General features: G+C 35.8%; 1 protein-coding gene across 2 annotated transcripts in view; it reads left to right on the forward strand.

Annotated features, from left to right (window-relative positions):
* The window catches only part of Adamtsl3 (ADAMTS like 3), a 341011-nt gene that overhangs the window by 118717 nt on the left and 198775 nt on the right, over positions 1–23519 (forward strand). For both annotated transcript variants that reach the window (XM_058577562.1, XM_046438417.2), the window contains exons 5-6: positions 9456–9501; positions 16949–17185. In XM_058577562.1, the coding sequence (XP_058433545.1) occupies positions 9456–9501; positions 16949–17185 (283 nt within the window). The remainder of the gene's footprint in view (positions 1–9455; positions 9502–16948; positions 17186–23519) is intronic.

A 23519-nucleotide genomic window follows, 5' to 3' on the forward strand; every position in this document is an offset into this window, starting at 1 on the left:
TGAAAAGAAAAAAAGAATCAGCTTATTTTATATTAGGACTTATTATGTAACTATAGTAACCAAAAGTGGTATTGGCAAAAGGACAAAAGCATAGATCAATGAGAGAAAATATTTGCAAAGTGCGTATCTGACTAAAGACTACTATGCATATTAAGAACCCTTGGAAATCAACAAGTAAAAATCAAACTAGTAATTAGGAAATGAATAAAAATCATGAACCCATATTTTACCAAAGAGGACACACAGAAGGCAAGTGAGCACATGAAAAGATGGCCATCATTACTAGCTATTAAAGAAGCACAAACTAAAACAATAATGAGATACCTTACAATCCTATTAGACTGCCTAAAAAAAGAAAAAAGAAGAGTTGAGAACATGAAATGCTGGCAAGGATACAGGGAAACTAGATCACTTATGCACAGGTGGCTGGAATGCAAATTGGTACAGCCACCGGAAAATGGGTAGTTTCTTAAAAAATAAATGCGACTGTCGGATAAGTCAGGGCTTGTAATCCTGGACATTCATCCCAGAGAAATGAAGACATAGGTTCACATAATTAATGTGTATAAATGTTTATAGAAGCTTTATTCCTAAGAGCCAAACAGTAGAAGCAACCCAGATGCCCTTCATTGGGTGAATAGTTAAACTGTGGTACGTCCATGCCATGGAATACTACACAGCATGAAAAGAAACCATTGACACACAAAGAACCTGGATGACTCTCCAGAGAGTTAGGATGAGGTTAATAAAAGCTAGTCTCCAAAAGTTGAATGCTATGATTCTGCTTATATAATACTCTTGAAATGACACAAATTATAGGAATGAAAAACATATTAGTAGTTGCCAAGTGGTAAGGAGAGCGTTGGGTGGAGGGAAGGGGCTACAGCTACAAAAAGCAGCTTTAGGAACCTCATGATGAAGCAATTGTATATACTTTAACTGTATCTGATAATTCTTTCCATTGTTTCTTGCAATTATTAATAATTAAATTATTAAAATAATTTATAATTATTTTAATATAATAGATTTTTAATGTAATAAAAACCCTCAGAAATTCTAGGCAAAGTAGGACATAAATCTATTTAATAGTAAAGTTGAACCTACAAGAAATTAAGGAAAGTCCACAGAGTCAAAAACTAAAGAGGAAACTGAAGGCCAGACCAGCAAGTGCATAACTACTTCCTTGCCTGCCCTGTCAATGGAAATGGGGTTTGATGGTCTCTTGAACCCAGGCTGTTAAGTTTTAATTCCTTCTTAATCCAGGAGATCAAGTTTTGAGTGTATGTGAAGCACAGCAGCATGGAACTTCAGCCCCAACATAAAGGAGGGACCCCATACACTTACTAAACAGATGGACCAGGAAAAAAGTATCATTCCAAGAGATAAGGAACTTAAATATCTTGGTTCTTAATTCTGATTAGAAATAAATTTTCCACTTTGGAACAATGGAACTGTTCTCCCAAGAGTTTGAGGTACAAATATATTGACCTGTCTGTATTGTATGTGTTAAATATGTTGAATGTTATCTATCTCACATGCCTGTGGAAGCTTTGAAATGACAATATTAACATGAAACGTGATCTTGTAACTGTGATGAGTGGCAGTAGTGGACAGATCTAGAGAGACAGACTACCAGGTCAGGCTGCCTGAAGATTTCTACTGATGGAGCCATTCTTATGATAAGTTTGCAATCCTAAAATAGATAACAGGCAAGGAATTATTTGCCATAAGTAAGCACTAGTAGGTACAGCAGTGAGGATTCAAGGGAGAAAAGTCATCCAGTTAACTGTATTGATATATTGATGATTTTTATCATCTGATAAAAATGAATGCTTACTCACAACTGAAAAGAAAAATCTTGGGAAACCAGCAATAGAGGTGTACTCAATGTATAGTCAATATTATCCTTCCTAGTAAAATGTAACTCTATTTTCTTTAATACTAGGTATGAATAAAAGAGAAATATTGGGGAATTATATGGGTCAAATTATATTGTTATATCATGTGCATGTAAGAATAAAAAGAATGCCTGTCATTGTTTGTATTCATTACTGAGGATCCTAGTCAGTGTAATAAGGCAAGGAAAAAAAAATAGAAAGTATTATGATTGGAAAAGAAGAAATAACTAATTGTACAGATACTATCTGATTATGTGAATAGAAAATCCAAGAATTCCTATAATACTAATAAAATAGTTCATTGAAGATTACGGGAACAATATTAATGCATAAATAACTGTGTTCTTACACTACCAAAAACTAAATAGAGGGCTAGGGATGTAGCTCAATGGTAAAGTGCTTACCTAGCATGTGCAAGGCCCTGGGTTCCACACCCAGCACTGAAAACAACAACTAATTAGAAAGCAAAGTTTCAAAAGGTAATATTTATACCACTAAAAAAATGTAAAGTCTTTGTGATAGATTAAATAAAAGGTGTACACAGTCTTTAGGGAAGATTTTAAAAGCTCAATAAATGGAGACAGATAACATAAACACAAATAGGAAATCTCAACATCATAAAAGGCTGACTTCCCCTAATTTAATCTTTAAATGGGGTGTAATTCCAATTATAATGGAATTATAAAGATAATAAAAACAATTTTGAAAAAGATAAAAAGAGGAAACTTGTACAGACGTTAAAAATTTTACATTTATTTGTAATAGTGGTATGAGGACAAATATATCAAAGTAGCAAACTTAAGAGTCCAGAAATACAAATATGTATCAAGGAGTTTGAAATATATAGAAGATATTATCATAAATCAGTAAAGGAAGATAAATATTCAGTTCAGGGATCTTAGATATGACTATTGAAATCCAAAGGAAACTACTAAAATGTTTTGGTCCATTTAAAGAATAAATTCCAAGTGGATTAAAGTCTACTTATAAAAAATAAATTTTGAAAATATTTAGGAAAAAAAAACAGAAGGAAATCTCTGGGTAATGAAATATTCCTTTACTAAGATAGAAAGATCTTAAATAGTTATAAAGGAAAATATTGATAAGTTCAAGCGCAGTAAACACTTCTTATAAAGACTACTATAACCTTAAGGAAAGACATAGAGGCAGAGAAAATCTTGACAATGTATATAATCTATAAAGAATAAGCATCTGAAATATTTAACTAACTTCTATATACCAATAAAACAAAAGCAAAAACAAACTAGTAGAAAAACAGGCAAAGGATTTAATCCAGAAATTTATAGAAAGGGAACCTGCATAGTCAAAAACAAATGAAAATATTAATGTCACCACCAAAAAAATATGGCAAAATAACAGGAAATGAAATATGATGATTTTTCAGGCTTGGAAAGACATTAAAAATTTGAGAAGCTAAATATTGCCTAGTTTCTAAAAATGAAAACCTTTCTGCACTAGTTATCAGAAAGTGGTTTGTCCATATTAGAGGGCAATTTGAGAGTATCCTCAATAGCAAAGATATAATGCTCACAACGTAGGTCCCAGAGAAACTTGTGCAAATTGGCTAAGATGATGATGCTCACTCATTGTGCAACTATAGGTATTTTAAAATTTGGAACCAACTTAAATTTTCGACATTGAGGAAAATCCATTGATAAATAAAAATAATTGATACTAAATTGTAGTACTTTTATAAATTGGATTTCTATACAGTCATAAAAATAAATTAAAAGTTACACATGTCAACATGGAGGTTCTTAAAAATAGAGTTCAGATAAGCAAAAAAAAAAATTAAAAAATAAAAATCAGGCTGCAGAAGGCCATGAACACAAAGTCACATATAAAGTTGAGCTGAAAAATCAAAGCTGTGAAATTATAGATGATATGATGCCATTTCCTCAGTTGCCTCTTTTATTTCTGGAGTACTGCTTGCCTACATTTTTCATTTTTTAGGACTTATGTCATGTTCTAATCTTAACCTGTATTCTGAAGTTTGCTTTTAGGCTTGAGGAACTCCACATTTGCCTTCTATCTGAGCTCATCTAATTTAAACAAATATATGAAGCTGGAAAACATATTAAATGTCCCCACCCCAGAAAAGAAAAACATGCAGAACTAGATATATAACTTTATATAAAACTAAGTGAGAGAATACTATGTTCTGTGGTATTTACAGTGAGATAAGTGGATGGCAGTTTAAGTCCTTTTTCCAACTTGGTTCCTGGCTTGGGGCCAGACCTGGAGCATATCCACTTGTACAATGTTTCAGAAATAGGGAGGGTAACTTCATTTTCCTGCATAAAAACAAAATTAGCTTTATTGAACAGGAGGGTAGAAGTGTTCTAGAGCTTCATCGTCCCTAACCCACCCCCATGTTAGACATGTTCACCGTGATTTTGGAAGTACTCAGATTTTCTAGAAGGGAACCTACTTCCTTTGGAAGGCTTATCGGGCCTCTTTATCCTTGAGCAGCCATAGAGACCCATTAAATCTTCATAAATATTGAGCACTTGTGGTCAGTTTTTCTTGGAAGTGGAATATGGAGGTGATTGCATACAAAGCGAAACAAAAAGTCATCCCAGGCTTTAGAAAGCATTCTGGTGCCTTCTCTCTTATCAGTGTGCTCCTTTAAATTCATGACTTAGGGACAGGGATGAATGTAGCTATTTTGCTCATTTATTTCTTTGTGGATAAAGTCATTTCAGAATTTTATTACATTTAAATGCTCAAGTCGGTTCTATTATGCCGCAAACCATACACCAGCCAGAATGTCTCTTTCGCTTGCAGAAATGTGTAACTTGATATTCTCGTCAAGTGCCAACCATGGGAAACACAGGTTTAACTTAACTACTATTTTAAAAAAAATTAATATATTTTTATTCTTCAAAACACATGCTTCTCAGTCTTTATGACACTAGTATTTAAGTCAATATATCACCAAGTGAATATAATAAATTATAGTGCTATGAACTCTAGGGAAATTTTATTAATGTTTTTAATGTATCCTCACGGAATCAACATATGTTTTTTATATATTCATAAATTTATGACTTCAAAAGTCTTCAGTTTCAGGGTGCTATGAATGTTGTAATGGATAAAAAATACATAATTTTAAAATGATGTTCTTGAATTTTCATATACTCCTGATAACCATTAGCTCTTGCATATAGTAATTAGAATGATATTAAAAACTTGCAAGTAATATTTCTGTAGCTTAGTTGATTTGGGCCAAAGGAATTATTTCCAGAATAAGCTGGCAGGTTCCTGCTTGGGGAATTAGGACTCCAATGTCCTTAACTTTAAAATAACTTGCGTTTCATTTTATGCCTGTTTCATAAAATAGTCATTCATTTTCTTACTGAATTGTAAGCAAACTGTGCCCTGTCAGTAAAGGCCAGTCAGTGGGTTTAGTGTGTTAGGTTGGACAAAGGGAAATATAATATTAAGAATGGTGGCCCTGTGGTTGGGTTTTTTAAAAAACAAACAAACAAACAAAAAAACACCTTACTATGGACTTGTAAAGGGAGCTGGGAGATAATCATTGCATCTTCCTATCTGCCTCCTAGTACCTAGTAGATTCACTATAAGGTGTTAAAGAAGGAAGGCATCCAAAATGGTGCTTTGCATTTTGAGATTTCATGATATAAAATACTTTCTTTCCCATGTCACTTTGATGCAATTGTACTGGGATTTGGAGTGAGGATGTACTTATCATTTTGGTTTAGATTTTCAGGCTCAAAAATCAAGATGCAAGCTAGTGACTCTAGGATAGTAGCTTAAAATCAAGACACAGCAGGTATCTGTGGGGTATATAGACCATGCATGGGTGTATGGTCTACATAGCCATCCTAAGTCATAGCCATTAGATACCTTTGATGGATATGTTTTTCCCTTCATTTTCAGTTTCTTTCTTTAAAATATAGTTTTTTTAAAAAAATTAAACAACTAAAATTAAGCAAATGCATCTCAAAAATTATTCCCGAAGTTCTGAAACACTTTTAAAGAAAATGCCATTCTTTGTATGTTTCCACAATTTTTGTATCCCAGTATTATTAATCAATTCAAATACTATCTTTAACTGTGTCTAATTTGGCTCTTCCCTTTAAATTGGAATTACAAATGTTTTAGGACTGTAATCAATGTAGTACAAAACGCTTTCAGTTATTACAGGAAGTAATAGGATCTATTAGCAGTTTTCCTCAATTGGGGTGTTTCCAAAATAAGTCAAGTAACTTAGATTACCCTTTCACTTTTCATGTTATTTATTTTCTTCTTTTCTCCGCACATGAACAGTAGAATGAAATACATCTCCTGAGTGCATGAGCTTGTCCACAGGCACAGCTGCTGTTCCCAGCAGAATGGAGTCATTTCCCTTTGACAAGGAGAGAGACTTCTTCACCGGTTTTCCTGCCAGCCTCCCACTTTGGTGCACCTTGAGTGTTTAAAATTTGATGTAGTCTCATTAAGATTTTAATAAATCTCAGAAAAGTATACCTAGGACAGGCCAAAACATGGAAGTGTACAGTTATAAAATATGAAGACTTTGTCAACCCACTTGTCATGATCTGAGAAGGTGGGAATTTGAGAAGGAGCAGCTAATTGGACCTGACTGTCTTCAGACTGAGACATTTAACTACCGCTAGGGCAATGCTTTTGGAGTCAGCCATGTTGCTGTTTAATTCACTCCCAAACCTCTCTCCCAAACCAATTAGGATTGCATCTCCCCAAAACACAAGCCATGAGGACACTATGGGGTACATGTTTCAAGTGGGACAAAATGTAAAGTGAGGAGATATGAATTGTCAATGGACAGGGCAAGTGTGAGAAGGGCTGCAAAGACAGAAAAGTGAAAATCAGAACCAAAAAGTATCGAACACCATGAATTACAAAATAATCACTACAGAGAAATAAAATCAGGCATGAGGAAATGTATCTATATATTTCTTGGAAACACAAGAAAAGGCACAAGGAATTAAACATAAGTAAGAGAAAATCATGCAAAGATGATAAAGAAAACAAACGTCCAGAGGGAGCTCACCTCAGAATTACAGACAATTCTGGAAAAAAGAGCAATCATTGAAAATCAGAGCCTGGGAACAAAAGTACATTTTTATTAAACTGTAGTGAAGAAATAGCTTTATGAATATGCATTGAGAAATTCCCATTTATTTTAAAACACATACATTTTTGGTAATGAAGTATTTCATTCAAAAGGGCTCACCACTTTCAGTCAAAATGGATGGAAAGAATCATAATTAGATATATCCTGAATATAACTTTTACTTTAAATGCTAACAAAACAAAACAAAAGGAAACTATAAGCTTCCAGGCAGAAAAATAAAGCACATGTGCAAAAGAATAAAAATCAGACTTCTTTGGAAGCCACAGTGTCAGTGGTCAGTGCAGCATGCCTACAGTGTTGAGGGAAAGAATCATATAAATAGAATATCACATCTTGCTGAATTTTCTTTTCTATGTGAAATGAAAGGTTCATTAATATACCAGTCACATATACTTCTTGAGAAAGCAACCAATTAAATAATACTCAGCCAACCAATAGTTTAAAGCTCAGATATTAGAAAAATTTCAAAGGGACTAAAATTTGTCATCCATTTCTAGGTATGTATTCTAAGTATGAACAAAAACAGGAACATAAAGATGTTTAGCAAAGCATCTTTATATTACATAAACAAGAGCAGACTCAGTAATCTCACTTCTAGGTATTTACCCAAGAGAAATGAAAGCTTATGTTCACACAAAACCTGTATGTGAATGTTTTTAGCAGTTTTTTTCATAATTGCCTCAAACTGGAAACAACTCAAATATGCAGATACGGAATAAAAACTTGGGCATGCATTCAACAGAATAATACTTGGCATTTAAAAAGTTGCAAACTACTGATATACACAACAAGAATAAATTTTAAATGTATTGTGCTAAAAAAGAATCCTTCTTGAAAAGCTACTCACTGTAGCTTCCTATTGATTCAATTGATATCACATCCTGCAAGAGTCTTGATGTTGGGGTCAGAAAACAAATCAGTGATTGCCAGGAACTGAGTGGGGAGAGATGGACCACGAAGGGGTGACACGAGGCATCTTTAAAAATGACAGCACTGTTCCAAATATTGATCGTGGTAGTGGTTCCTATACAGCATGGGTTTGTCAAATCTCATAAAACTATATAACTCCCCAAAGTGAGTTTTACTGTGTGTAAATTGTAAAAGAAGGAAACAAAGAAGTAATACCATTATAAGAGGTAGTATCTGTTCAATGTGAATATTCTTAACACGTACACTTTTATGTTATTTGTGTTTTACCAGAATTCAGAAATTTTAATTCAAAACTAACAAAATGAAGTCTGTATAATGGATGGTTATGTAATCATTAAAGGAATTTTCCCTAAGCATTATCAGTATTTATAATATTAGATTAAAACCAATCCAAAATTGAATTCACAGTATGATTTTCAACTCTGCAAATAAATCATGATGGAAATGCTAGAAGATTAAATTCCAAAAATATTGGAATTGCTGGAGTGATTTGGGATGAATGATCTTCCACCTTGAGACCTCTTCTTTTTCTTTTTGGTACCAGTGATTGAAATCGGGGATACTTGACCACTGAGCCACATCCCCAGCCCTAATTTGTATTTTATTTAGAGACAGGGTCTCACTGAGTTGCTTAATGCCTTGCTTTTGTTGAGACTGGCTTTGAACTTGAGCCGATAGGATTATAGGTGTGTGCCACTGCGCCTGGCTATCTTGAGACTACTTGGTACTGTGTTGGTCAGTTTTGCATCACTGTGACCAAAATACCTGACAAAAACATCTTAGTGGAAGGAAAGTTTATTTTAGCTCATGGTTTCAGAGGTTTAGTCCATGATTGGCTGACTGTTGCTCTGGACCCAAGGTAAGGAGGAGCATCATGGTGTAAGTGTATAGCAGAAAAAAGCTACTTAGGTCATAGCCACAGGGAAGCTACAGGTGCTTCAGGGAAGATGAACCCATCTAGGACTTCTCCAGCCGTAGCCCACCTGCCCACAGTTACCACCCAGTCAGTCCATTCCAAGTAGGATGGATAGATAAGGTTACAATTCTCATAATCCAATCATTTCACCTTGAATATTCCTATATCAATACAGTACTTTTTTGGAGACACCTCATACCCAAACCATAATAGGTACATTACTTTTTACCTGTTCCATTTATGATCAGTAAAAATATAATCATCAGAAAGTACACGTAGAGAGTATATTGCTGACTCTATCAATCACTTCATGTAGATTCAAGATTCACTTTTTAAATATTTCTGTTCTCACAGGACTAAATATTTTTAAAAAGCTGCAGTGTTAGGCAATTTTGTCATTGTGTAAACAGCATAGAATGCATTTACACAAGCAAACATGGGTACGAAGTCACTATACATTATTATTTTGGGGGACCACCTTCATTTATATAGTCTGTTGCTGACAAAAAATGCCATTATGTGACAAAGTCATTATTTTCTCTTGTTTTTTTTTTCTTTTTTCCTTTAGGAATTGTGAAGGACAGAACATTCGTTACAAGACATGTAGCAATCATGTAAGTCCTATAATCAGAACATATAATCCCAAAAATATTATAACTCTTAAGTTATAATATTATAATATGTGTTGTTAAAAACTAATGGTCTCTCAATAACCTTTGTAGAAAATTTGAATATTTCTTTAGTTGGCAACAACTTTTGTATATCCAGCATCTTTTCCACTTATATGCCCTTTTATGTCATTTCAAGGTCATGATCTAATTTGGTCAGTATTTAATAATTTCTGAATTTATAGAAACCAGTACACAATACTTTAGACTCCTTCAAATTCAAAGTGCTTCACAAGGTCTCTGCATTATAGGAAAGTGAAATATGTGAATGAGGGGACTGAGGCTGAGTTGGGTAAATTATTTTCTGAAGATCACACAGGAAGGCTACAGACCTGAATTGGTCTAGTGTTGTTTTTGCCATTGCAAACCACCTGTTGTGTCCACTGCAAAATATGTTCAGGTGACTCATCAGAAAACCACACACAAGTTTAGATAATCATACTTTCATTTTACATCAGTCAACATTAAAAGAAATTAGAATATTTTTCTTTACAAATATAAAAATGCAAAGTAAACATCAGAAGGAACAGATCTTGTTTTCCACTCAGAGTGTTTCCTTTTGGTGACACATACCTAAATCAAAATATCAGGAATTTAAAGGGAGTTATGAGAATCTGGAGAGATCATCTGAATGAGATTTAGGTTTTTCTTAAGCTTTGTTAGATGATGAAGTAATATTCTAGACAATAGTAACTAAAGTATGGTAGCTTGTTTTTGTTGTTGTTGTTGTTGTTGTTGTTTTTTTGTACTAGGCATTGAACCCAGGGACATTTACCACTGAGCCACATCTCCCTTTTTGCTTTTTATTTTGAGACAGGGTCTCACTGAGTTGCTTAGGATCTTGCTAAATTGCTGAGGCTGGCCTCCAACTTGTGATTCTTCTGCCTTACCCTCCTAAGTCACTGGGATTACAGGTGTCTACAATCACATTCAGTGCCTGGTAGTTTTTAAGAGATAAACCTTGGAGTTGCTGAGGTAAAGGAAGGAAGAATATTTTAAGATACTATTGTAGAAACTCCAACATCTGAAACAGTAGCACAGACCTTCTGCATATTCAGTTATCAAGGGACAAGGGTCAGTAAAGAATAGGGAACAAACTCTGAGAGGCAACTGAAGAGAAGTCCGAGAAATGAAGGCCTCCCTCCATACCAGTTGGTCTCCCACTCCCACATCTCTGGGTGGATCTTAGCCCAGGGAAGATCCTGTTTAAGGAGCACAGACTCTGGCTGCTGTATTTCAGAATTCTGCCCACTGCAGCAGAATACACTAAAAACAATAGGTTCCAGGCACTCAAGGAAAAATCAGATGCTCTTTTGGTTTGTTTTGAAGTCTGGATGCCATAGGGACATGCATTCAGAGAGCACAAGGAAATTCCATCCCCAACCTGCAGGAGACCATGCCTCAAACAGCAGGAGTAGGAGCCTCCACCAGGGCTCTGGGACCACACTGCCCTCCCCAGCAGGCTACGGTTCAGTGGCTCTCCCAGGTTCATTCTATCAGGAGAGATGGGGCTTTGGACTCAGGCTGAAAGATTAAGGAACAGAACATGCCTGTGTGCAGGACTCTGGCTCCCAGGTGACTGCCATCTTCAGACATAAACCTCAGCATATATCCTTACAACCAAGTCCCGGGTAAAGAATTATCCTTATCACAGGTATATCAGAGCAAATGGAAAATTTCCCAGCGAAGTCATGCATGTCAGTCAGTAGTGAATTCAGTAACTACTCATGTTTTTTTTTTTTTTCTTTTTTAATGCTGTGTTTATAGGATTAAAGGCAAGACTGGAAGAGGCCAGGGGAAAATATTTGTTAAATTATACAGCATATATCACAATTTGACAAGAATATTTGTAACATGAACATATGTATGTGTGCGTGTGTGTGTGTGTATTTTGGGGGGAGGTGCTGCGGATTGAACCCAGGGGCACTTTACCACTGAGCTCTATCCCCAGCACCTTTTAATGTTTTAACTTTAAAAATTTTTCTTGGGGCTAGGGATATAGCTTAGTTGGTAGAGTGTTTGCTCTGCATGTGCAGGCCCTGGGTTCAATCCCCAACACCACCCCCCCGCCAAAAAAAAAAATTCTAGATACAGGGTTTTGCTAAGTTGCTTAGGGCCTTGCTAAGTTTCTGAGGCTAGCTTTGAACTTGTGATCCTTCTGCTTCCTGAGTTTCTGGGATTTCAGTCCGCCACCGTGCCCAGCCATGAACATGATTTTTTATGAGTGTAGTTAGCTCAGTGCAGTGGGTTCTCTAGGATCCCTGATGACTTCCCAAAACAGGCAACATTTGATGTGGCCCTTAAAGGTCCTTCATACCATGGATCCTATGCATGGTTTCCAATACCTTTTGATTCTGTGTTTTTCCTCGAGATGTTCTTGTCTTTCCATTGCTGTTGGTTGCTCCTGCTCTAGGAGAGAGCCACTTCTCCTGTCTCCAGCCTTCCAGGCCATCCTGCAATTACACTGGTCTCCTCAAATGGCACCTATTCTGTGTCAGTCCCCTGCCTGCATCTTGGTGTTCTCTGATCCCCTCCCTTGCATACAAGGGCGTTCAGAAGTTGACTAGGTGTATTTCTTATGCATCTCACAATTGCCACCCTTGCTGGACAAGACTGTGCACTGTTGCTAGTGGATACTAAATTTATTCCTCCTAGTTCTCTTTTGCTCATATTGTTTCCTATATCTTGGCCTATTTACAACTCACCATCCAGTAAATCTCATCTCAGACTTCACTTTACCACAATGTCTTCGTTACCAACTCTAGCTTATGGTGACCAGTTGGTAGTTTGTTTTTATATTAGAAATTTTTGTCGTTTGTTATACAAAAATATCACAAAATTTAACCTTTAAAATTTGCTTACAACAAAAACTTTATTTTTCTTTGATCCCTACTCACTAGTTAACTGGATGAAACATTAACCAATGTCCAAATTACAGCTTAATACATTCCCATTATATAAATAGTTTCTTAGGTAATGGTCTGTCTCTCTTGCATAAAAATACCCAATTTATTAGGTAATCTTCCTGCCTTGGCTTCTCTCTTTAAGTTGTCCACATTCCTGTAGTTGTAAGAGGGTAAGGAGACCCCTGTTTTCAGGGTGGTCTGTGAATGGGTGCTAATGGTCATCAGCTTCTTTCTTCTTTTCATTCTTCCTTCCTCCACCCCTCGGCCTCCCTTCCTTTCCCCCCTTTTCTTCTTCCTCTTCCTTCTCTGAGCCTCCTCTTCCTTTTCTGTGTTTCCCAGACTGGCTACTCCCTCTGAGACACAATTCTTTTTTAGATGTACCAATTCTGTCTATCAGATTAGAGTCAGGTCTTGCTGATCTCAGGTCTGTTCTTTCCTTATCAACTCTTAATTCATTTTATAATTTAACTCTTGGATAACAATTTTATTTCCTTTATTTCATTCCTACTGCAAATCTACAAATGCCAGTAATTGCACACCGTTTCCATGTGTTTCATGCATGTAGATGTGATCAGAGAACAAGCTCATGGAATGCGAAAGTTGGACTATATCCTGTTCCCTATAGCATATGATCTAGGGGGAAGCTCATAAAGTATATTTAATAAATAAGTGCTGCCTTGAACTTAACTCTGATTAAGAAATACTTCTCAGGGAAAGGAAAGGAGAAGAATGTTGGGCATTTGAGTCTCCATGTAAAACACAAGAGCCCCTAGATTGTCTTGAGCTGGGGCCTGGCCCAACTGAGCTGCACTAGGTGGGCTTAAGTGCTGATGATGTAAATGCAAGCATTTAATGTAAGTATTTAATGTAATGGCTCCTGCCTTTAATCAAAAGCCATATCATATAATGGAGTGCTTGCTGATTTGAATATCAAATTATTAACTCTGCCATATCCCGTTGTATTTTTTTTGCTAGGGGCTAAACACTTTGTAGGTCATGATTTCCTCCATTTATCAAATAGTGCGGACCTGCCTAGCTTAAATGGTGTGGAGAAAAAAGAACGCCCCTAATAACCTCTGGCAGACTAGGAAGCATTATCTAGATTTAAACCTGTCTTCACCAGCAATCATCATTTTCTAATGTTACAAGGCAATAGTTTCCTCAGTTCTTATCTTCTCAAAAGAAAGATTTCATCCGGTGACACAGAATAAGCATTAAAATTCTACTTAGTGAAGTGGAAGTAAGGCCCAGAGACCATGGAGCTGGCTGTTCTAAGAGAGGACACAGCCTGGGGGTTTCCACATGGCAGGTTTTTACATTTGGTCTTGGAAGCTTCCTTTCTCATGTATTATGTTTGGGATGGTTACTGTGGTTTCCCACCATGGCTTAGTGCACCTGAGCTCATTTCACCATGTTGGAAAAATTCATATCAGTACCTAAGTGGGATCTATGGGGCTTTGGAGGGGGTGTCAAAACTGCATTATAAATTATATTACAGTGAGCCTAGAGTTACCAAAATGACAGTGACAGTGATTTGCATATGCTCCAAAGTTAGAAAATCCCTTAGTGTGGTCACACCCAATTTCTTTAATTTTAGAAGGTAGTATCTTGTGGTGAAGGAGGTTTTTACATCTCCTGAGGTAAAGTGATCTTTCATAACTAAAGAAGAAGTGAGCCCTATTCTCCCTCTCCCATCCTCTTGCTCTATCTACCTACCTACCCCACTCTGACACAAGGAACAGAGAAGCCTACTAAAATGAGCTCTAGAAAAATGGGATTCATTGAATGGATTTGTGGTTACAGAATGGAATTTAAGCATAAGTAGGCCTTGAAGACCTGGAGCCAAAAATCAGAAAGGAACATAGGTTACTTGCCCCTTTTATTGAAATGCATGGTTTATCATCTTCTTCCTTATCTAATTCATTCTTCTCTGCTGTGGGAACTACCTTGGTTTGCTTCAATATTCATTTCATAAAAGAAATGGCCAGCCCAGCCTGGACTCATGTGACTTCTCAGCTCTGGCTCTTTTGGTTGCAATTCCAAATGGGGAAAAATTAACCTGGCATGGGCCAGATACTTGCTCCCGGGTGGTCAGCTATGGCCAGGGAGGACACACACCTGGCTACAGTTTGGGCAGGGACTAAGCTTAGCTGCCATTCTAAGCTGTCTTCTGTTAACTAACTTTCATTAATTTTTTGAAACTTCATTGTGTTATGGAGTTAATGAAGGCCAGAGCGAGGCAGCCAGCACATTCCTGTCTGGAGAGTGCTGGCAACGTCAGTCAGGGGCCACGTGCAGGGGAGTTGCCTGCACCCTGCTGCTCTCTTACACATGTTTCTTTGGTTTCAAAGAATCAGATACAGAAAAAACTGGCTGTGGCTAGAGGAAAAGGAGGTGATGTCATTTTATCATTGATCTTGTCTATGGCCAGATGGAGGATAAAGTCCTCATTTCAAGAGAAAAAAGTCATCTGGTTCCAGTGTTCTTCAGTTTGACTTGCTTCCATAGGTGTGACCTGAGTTCAGAATTTAATCTGCCTAAGACTACAAAAATGTGGATACAAAATGGTATTTTGGAGGGGTTCTCAGCAAAACAGCCCAACTAATTCCAGGAGATAGTTTGTCAGTTGTTTTTTGTGTATTCCCTACTCACTCTCCAAACAAGATTCAAGGCAGTTAATAATACAAAATCTGAAAGCATATACATGGTGAATCACAAAGGTCAAGTAGTAGAAAGGAGAGAAAGTATGATTTAAAATCCTGGCTGAAAATTTATTAGTATTTATTAGTGAGAAAAAAAATAGAGCTAGATTTCTGACTCATACCATTCATCAGAATAAACTAAGTACCAAAAGCAAAATTAAATGGGAAAAAATATTTCTAGCACAAATGACAAAACTTGATAACCTCACTATGAAGTTAATAGTTTTATCTGCTAAAATAATAAACAACATACTTTCCAGTAGATAAATGAATCAAGGATATAAAATAGGAAATTTTTGAAGGGTTGGTACAAAAAGCAAACATACATGAAGACATTAAACCTAAATAATAAAAAGAAAATATAGAAGAAAGCAATGAAATTCTGTTTTATACTTTTGATTAGAAGAATATTAAAAAAATTATTAACGTACAAACTTGGAAGAAGTATCGAGAAAAAGGAACTTATATAACCTGGCAATAATACCTTTATAGAGGACAATTTGGCAGTAGTTTGAATAGTCCACAAAACTAGCATACTCTTTGACTTAGAAACTAGTCTTCGGGAGATAACCAAAATTTGTATAAAGATTTAGATACAGGAATCTTTGTTACTTATTTTTTTAATTTATTTTTTTAAATACATGACAATAGTGGAATACATTACACTCATTACTATCCATACACAGCACAATTTTTCATAACTCTGTATATAAAGTATGTTTACGCCAAATTATGCCATTATACATGTACTCTTTTTTTGGCATTACAATTCTTAATACACATATAAGTTACTTATTTTTAATTGGAACTATTTCCCCAAGTGTTTACAAAGAATACTAATTATTTTAATAGTAAAAGATCAAATAATATATTGCCTTTTTCTGTATCTGTTTTCTTTAATTAGGAATTTTGGTGTACCAAAATTCAATGAGGAAAGTCAACGCTTTTATCATCCAGCACCTTATTCTGGAAATGCCTAGAGGAAAGAGTTAGTAATTTAGTAAAAAGACCCCAGAATCATCAATACTTGTCCAAGTGCTTTTTATAAACTATCATTATGAAAGTGCCTTTAGAGTGTTTGCTACAATTTACTTGTTTTCATTTTAGACAGAATTTGAACAAGCGACATTATCTGCTGCCCAGCCTACAGCCAGTGGAAGCAAGTGTTTGGTATCAGTGAAGAGCAAAGGGTGGGGGGCATGGCAGGGGAGAAAAGGCACATGAATTAAACAACAACAAAGATAACAAGTTTCACAAAGCCCTGTAGTTTGGGATTAAATTAGGAGCAAATAACCCTTCCCATTGAAATGACTCCAGAAAGCATGAATAATAATTGTGTTTCTCTGAAGACCTAGAATCACCTAGAAATATCAAGGGCCTTTAGTTTCCCTTGTTTCAAAAAAGAAGGAGGCCATATATTGCACTTGGAAATTTGTATCTAAGATTGTTAAATGAGGGCAAGATTTGATACCTAAAATGGTAAACTTTAATTATCTGATAAACAAAAATACCCGAGTGGAAAAGTCATCAGAATGAATGAGATGATGGATTAATTAATCCTGTATGGATTATTATTGCAAGATCCCAAGTGGAATTTCATAGCTATAGATTCAGTTTCTAATTTTTAAAAAGGAGGAAATAATGAAAGAATGAGGTGTTATTTCCAAGTAAAGATGCAAGTGGAGTCTGGTCTTATGAAATTCTGGTGGCCTTGCTCAGCCCTCTGCTGGCCCCTGTCCCTGGTTGATGTGTCAGAGGGTGATGTTCCTTTTTCTCTGCATCCAGGACTGTCCCCCAGATGCAGAAGACTTTAGAGCCCAACAGTGCTCAGCCTACAATGATGTCCAGTATCAGGGGCGTTATTATGAATGGCTTCCACGATATAATGATCCTGCTGCGCCATGTGCACTCAAGTGTCATGCACGGGGACAGAACCTGGTAGTGGAGCTGGCACCCAAAGTACTGGATGGAACTCGTTGCAATGCTGACTCCCTGGATATGTGTATCAGTGGCATCTGTCAGGTAAGCCACACCTGCCTCCCATGTACCTGATTAGGGTATGTGTCATGACACCTCTTGATATTTCTTCTGTACTTTTTGCTCACACAGGAAAATATTGGCTTTTATTATTATTTATTTTTAAAGGCAATCTTTTTAAAAATATTTTTTACCTGTCAATGGATCTTTATTTCTTAATTATTTATGTGTGATGCTGAGAATCGAACCCAGTCCCTCACACATGTTAGGCAAGCTCTCTACCACTGAGCCACCACCTCAGCCCAAAGTAAAAATATTTTAGAGAATGCCACTAGCCTTTAAATCATGTTTTAATCATTTAAAATACTGTAAACTTTACCCACAGAGAACCAAATGATTGCAGTATATGACTTGTGATTCCTCTTGATCATTGATTCTCCAGTGGGAATAGGCATCAGAATCCCCTGGAGGGCTTGTGTTGACAGAGTACTGGGCCCATCTCCAGAATTTCTAACTCAGTGGTCTGGACTGGGGCCCAAGAACTTGCACTTCTAACAAGTTCTCAGGAGATGCTGATGTGGCTGGTGGAGGACCACACTTTGAGAACCACTGCTTTGGAAGGATAACACTGGTGGTCTCTCTTATTAAAATCAATCCATTGTTTTGGGTATTTGGGAGCAGGGATTCACTGAAATCCTAGCAGGAATGCATTCCAGCAGGTTTCTCAGATGGACTTTGCAGAACTCTGTTACATATGACTGTGACTGAGACATAAACCCTTATAATAAGTGTGAGATTTGAGGATGCTGCGGTTGGCTGCAGAGACAGTGTAGGGGTCACAGGAAAATGATAGGAACTTCTTCTGAAACTCTAAAAATTGTTTAAAAAAATAACAAACATCTAGCTTTCCATATGTTCAGTTATTCTCATAACAAATGCAGCAACGATAACAGCAAGGGAGCAACCCCACCACCCATCAAGTGCCAGGTACTCCAGACTTTCAGACTTGAAGAGGAGCTTTGAACTCTGGTTTTGTTGCATTAGCTTAGGACTTCCAGGATCACATTGAAAAGTAGTAATGAGAGGGGCATCTTTTCCTTGTACCTGATCTCAAGGGGAATGTATCTAGTTTCTTTCTCACCATTAAGAATGATGTTAATTCTAAGGTTTTTTTTTTTTTAATAAACTTTCATTGTCAAGTTGAGGAAATTCTCTTTTATTCCTAGTTTGCTGAGAGTTTTAATTATGAATACTCTAGTGATGGATTTTGTCAAATCCTTTTTCTGAGTCTCTTGATACGGTCATTTGTTATTTTTTATTTTAGCCTATTGATGTGATGAATTATATTAATTGATTTTTAAATAACCAACATTTCATACCTGGGATAAATTCCATTAGGTTGTGGTGCATAATTTTTTCTATACATTGTTGGGTTTGATTTACTAATGTTTTATTGAAGACCTTTATATATGTGTTCATAGGAGAATGAGTTAGGAAGTATTCCCTCTGCTTCTGTCTCCTGAAATAGATTGTAAAGAATTGGTATAGGGCTAGGATTGTGGCTTAGCGGTAGAGCGCTCGCCTCACACAGGCAGGACCTGGGTTCGATCCTCAGCACCACATAAAAATAAAGGGATTGTGTTGTGTCCATCTACATCTAAAAAATAAAAAAGAAAAAAAAAGAATTGGTAAAATTTCTTCCTGAAGAATTTGGTTGAATATAGTGGTAAACCCACTTGGGTTCAGTATTTTCTGTTTTTGAAGGTACTTAATTATTGGTTAAGTTATTTTGACATGGACCTACTTTGTCTATTTTTTCTTGTGTGATTGTGGGCAGATTGTGTTTTTCAAGATGTGAGTCCAACACCTGGGTTATGAGCTTATGGGTATAGATTTGCCCATAATATTCTTTTATTCTTTCTTTAGTGTTCATGGTTCTGATCTATAACAATGCTTCTGCTTTAATTTCTGATAATAGTATTTTGTTTCCTCTCTTTCTTTTCTTAGCCTAGTTAGAGGCTGACTAATAAGATATTAATTATATAAAACTCTTAAAAAACAACTTTTGGTTTTGTGGATTTTCTCTGATGAGTTAGTTACCATTTTCACATTGACTGAATTTTGCTCTATTTTTTTGTAATTACTTTCTTCTGCTTACTTTGGTTTTAATTTGCTTTTCTTTTCTAGTTTTCTAAGGGAGAAACATAGATGATTGATTGCACCTCTTCTTGTTCTCTCTTTTTTCACATTCTGTATTTTTTTAAATTAGTGCATTATAGTTATATGTAATAGTGGGGATTTATTTTGACACATTCATAAGTAAATATCACATAGTTTGCTTCATTTCTTTTCTTCTCCTTCTCTGATTCCCTTCCTTTATCTTTTTGGTCTTCCTTCTATTTATTATTATTATTATATTATATTATTATTATTATTATTAGTAGTAGTAGTAGTAGTAGTAGTAGTACAGGGAATTGAACCCAGGAGCACTTAACCACTGAGCCACATCCTTAGCCCTTTGTGTATTTTTATTTAGTGACAGAGTCTCACTGAGTTGCTTAGGGCCTTGCTAAGTTGTTGAGGCTGGTTTTGAACTCCTGATCCTCTTGCCTTAGCTTCCTGAGCCTAGTTATTTATTTTTAACTGGTGTATTTAGTTATATATAACATTGGAATTAAGTGTGATATATTTATACATGCACATATCTTAATTTGATCAACTTCATTCCCTAGATGACTGTATTTATGTGGATTTGTCTCTGAATTCTAGTCTTTTCTATTGGTCTTCATACTTATTTTTATGACAATATATACTGTTTGCATTATATAGCTCTGTAGTTTAATTTGAGATCAGTTATTGTGATTCCTCTAGCATTACTCTTGCTGCTCTGGATTGCTTTGACTATTCTGGGTCTTTTATTCTTCCATATAAAATTTAAGACATTTTTCTAGTTCTGTAAAGAATGCCATTGGAAATTTGATTGGGACTGCATTGAATCTGTGGATGGCTTTTGGTAAAATGGCCATTTAAGATATTAATTTTACCTACCTATGATATTAATTATACCTGTACAGTCTTTCCATCTTCTAAGGTCTTCCTCTATTTCTTTCATCAGTGTTTTATAATTTTCATTGGAGAAATCTTTCACCTTTCTGGTTAGATTTATTCCCAAGTGTTTTTTTTTTTTAGATAGTTGTGAATGGAATAGTTTTCTTCAGGTTCATTGTTAGAATATAAGAAAGCTATTGATTTTTGTGTGTTCATCTTGAAACCTGCTAGTTTGTTGAATTTGTTTATCAGGGTTAGAAGTCTTATGGTGAAGTTTCGAGGTTCTCTAGAATTATATCATCAGCAGAGATATAATTTTCTTTTTTATATTCCTTTAATTTTCTTCTCTTTTTTATATTCCTTTAATTTTCTTCTCTTGCTTGACTGCTGTGGCTAGAGTTTCAGGAACTGTATTGAGAAGGAGTGGTGTGAGTGGACGTCTTTGCATTGTTTCCTGATTTTGGAGGAAATACTCTCAGTTTTTTTCTGTATAGTATGATGTTGGCTTTAGCTTTGTCATGCATAGCCTTTAAAATGTTGAGGTGAATTTCTTCTATTTCTAGTATCTTAACTGTGTTTAACTGAATGGGTGCTGAATTTTGTCAGGGACTTTTTCTGCACCTATTGAGATGCTCATGTGATTTTGTCCTTGATTCTGTTTATGTGATGAATTACATTTATTCAGTTATGTACATTGAACCAATCTTCAGTCTATGGATTTGTTTGCCTATAAGATGAATCTCTTGCAAACAACATATTGTTGGGTCTTGTTTGCTAATTCACTCTACCAGTGTCTTAATGGGAAAGTAGAGACCATTTGCATTCAGAGTTATTATAGAAAGATGTTTATTATCTGGTCATTTTGGCTTGTTTCATGGTTTTAACTTGTCCTTAATTTTCAGTTGCTTAATTGTTCCAGATAGCTTCATCTATTTGAGAGTTCTGAGGCTTCTTTTTAAATTCTTTTTGTAGCATTTCCTTAAGTATTTTCTTTAGTGCTGGTTTAGTGGTCACAAATTCTTTCATTTCATCCTTGTTGTAGAAATTTTTAAATTTCCCTTTCAATTCAGAATGATAAACTTGCTGAATATAGCAACCTTGGCTGGCATTTTTTTTTTCTCTCAGAGCTTGTATTACCTCATTCCAAACTCTCCTGGCTTTTAGAGGTTGAGTTAAGAAGTCTGAAATGAATATTGTTGGTCTACTCTAAAAGTGATCTGATATTTTATCATGCAGTTTTTTTTTAATACTGTGTCCTTGTTTTCTTTGTTAGACATTTTGATTGTGATGTGTCTTGAAGAGGTTATTTTTTGATCTTGCCTATTTGGGCTTCTGTATGTGTTCTGTATGTGGACATCCACTGCATTCCTAAGGTTCAATTTTTTTCTGCTCTCATCTTAATTAAAATGTTCTTAATGCCATTAGCCTGTATTCTATGCCCTTGTCTATCCTGATAACTCAGTAAGTCATCAGGATAGTTTCATCTCTTAATGTTGTCTCAGAGTTCTTGTATATTTTGATCATGGTCTTATCTTTATTTTTCTTTAGTGTGTGTTGAGTGTTCCAGTTCAAATACCCTGTCCTTGAGGCCTGAGGACTGTTTTCAGTTCAATCTAGCTTATTGGTTATACTTTCAAGTGATTTTTAAAAATTTTATTTATTGTCTTCCATTTCCAGGACTTCTCACTGGTTTCTATTCAAAAATTGTTATGGGGATTATAACTTTTGTGGGGAGACATGATTGTTTCTTCATGGTTTCCAAAGTTTTGGACTCGTGGAGCTCTTGAGATGGATCCACTTTCTCTTTCATAAGGATGTTCATTGGTGTATAGTTGTCTCTTTTGTAATAAGTTGTTGGTATCTCTTGGTTTCAACATATAGGTTCAGTGCAATCCAAGTATTAATTTCAGATGCCAATGCCTCTCAGTTTGCCATTGCAGAACTGCTGAATTAATTAATTTTTATAAAGCAGCTATAACACGATGGCTTTTTTTTGAGCCATCCTTTTGGAATCTTTCTCTGATTTTGCTGTTGGTATAGATACCCAAGACTGGGACCTGATGTTCCCCTCTAGTCATTTCTACTTGGAGTCCAGTCTTTGGCTTGGGGTTTTTAAAATCTCCTTTTTCTCTGTGTTAAAATATTGTTGAAGTTTGAGTAGGGTAACTTTTAGCCTGGGAAAGGGGTATTGTCACCTTACTGAGTTGTGGGTGTAGTCCCACTGTGGAAGCTCTACCCTTGAACTTGTAGTATACCAGTCATTTCCCAGCTCCTCTCAGAAAAATAAGAAATAAGCAACAGCAACAACAGTAATGATCAATTACAGCATTTGATTGGCACGTACACCATTAATTACCACAAAAAAGGAGTGGCGGGGTCATCATTTAACAATAGCAACAACAATAAATAGCTGTAAATGAGATCCAGTATTAAAGTATGCAGCAGGTGTCAACTATGCTCTCCCCACAGCATAACATGAATGATGGAGGCAGGAATTATTTAACCTAAATTATTATTAAAGATATAAAATTACAGTTCATTGAGAGAAAATGAAATAGGGTAAGAAGGTAAAAGAAAGTTTAAAATATTCAAGTGGGGCTGGGGTTGTGGCTCAGTGGTAGAGTGCTTGCCTAGCATGTGCGAGACCCTGGGTTCGATCCTCAGCACCACATAAAAATAAATAAATAAAATAAAGGTATGTGTACAACTGAAAAAATAAATTAAAAAAAAATATTCACAAGTGAACCCGAGGTACCGGCAGGAAAGAGATAGTCAGTGATGGCTATAAAGAAAGAGGAATAAAAAATAAAAGGAATAAATAATGAGGGGGGAGGGAGAGAGCAAGGGAATTTGGTGAAGAGGGAAGAGAGGAGAGGAGGACTAATAAGAGAAACAAAAACCAACAAATTAAAAGTTACACCAAAACAAGAAAAAAAACCCTAACCCTCTAGAGTCAAACACAAGGCAAAATAACAAATGAATGAAGAAAGAAAGGGATGGGGGAGTGGAAGAAGAAGAAAAATGAAAAAAAATGATAAAAATGAAGAGAGAAAAATAAATGTATATATATATATGTGTGTGTGTGTGTGTGTCCATGAGTCAATTAGCTCAGATAGAACACACACACACACACACACCTACGTACATTCACACTCATGCTTGATGGTAAAAGGAGAAAAGAAGAAAAAATCTTAATGAAAAAATGAAAGGATTGTTCCCATGGAGGGGGTCAAAACTGCTAACAAGAGCAGATAGTCATTGCCTGAGCCATGTTGTCCTTTTCTCTGTTTCTTCTTGGACTGTGTCTCCTCAGGGAGAGCCAGGGCCAGGA

Source organism: Marmota monax, unplaced genomic scaffold (genome assembly GCF_021218885.2).
Source record: "Marmota monax isolate L192 unplaced genomic scaffold, Marmota_monax_Labrador192_F-V1.1 WCK01_AAM20220418_F8-fsc00005, whole genome shotgun sequence".
Lineage (NCBI taxonomy): Eukaryota > Metazoa > Chordata > Mammalia > Rodentia > Sciuridae > Marmota > Marmota monax.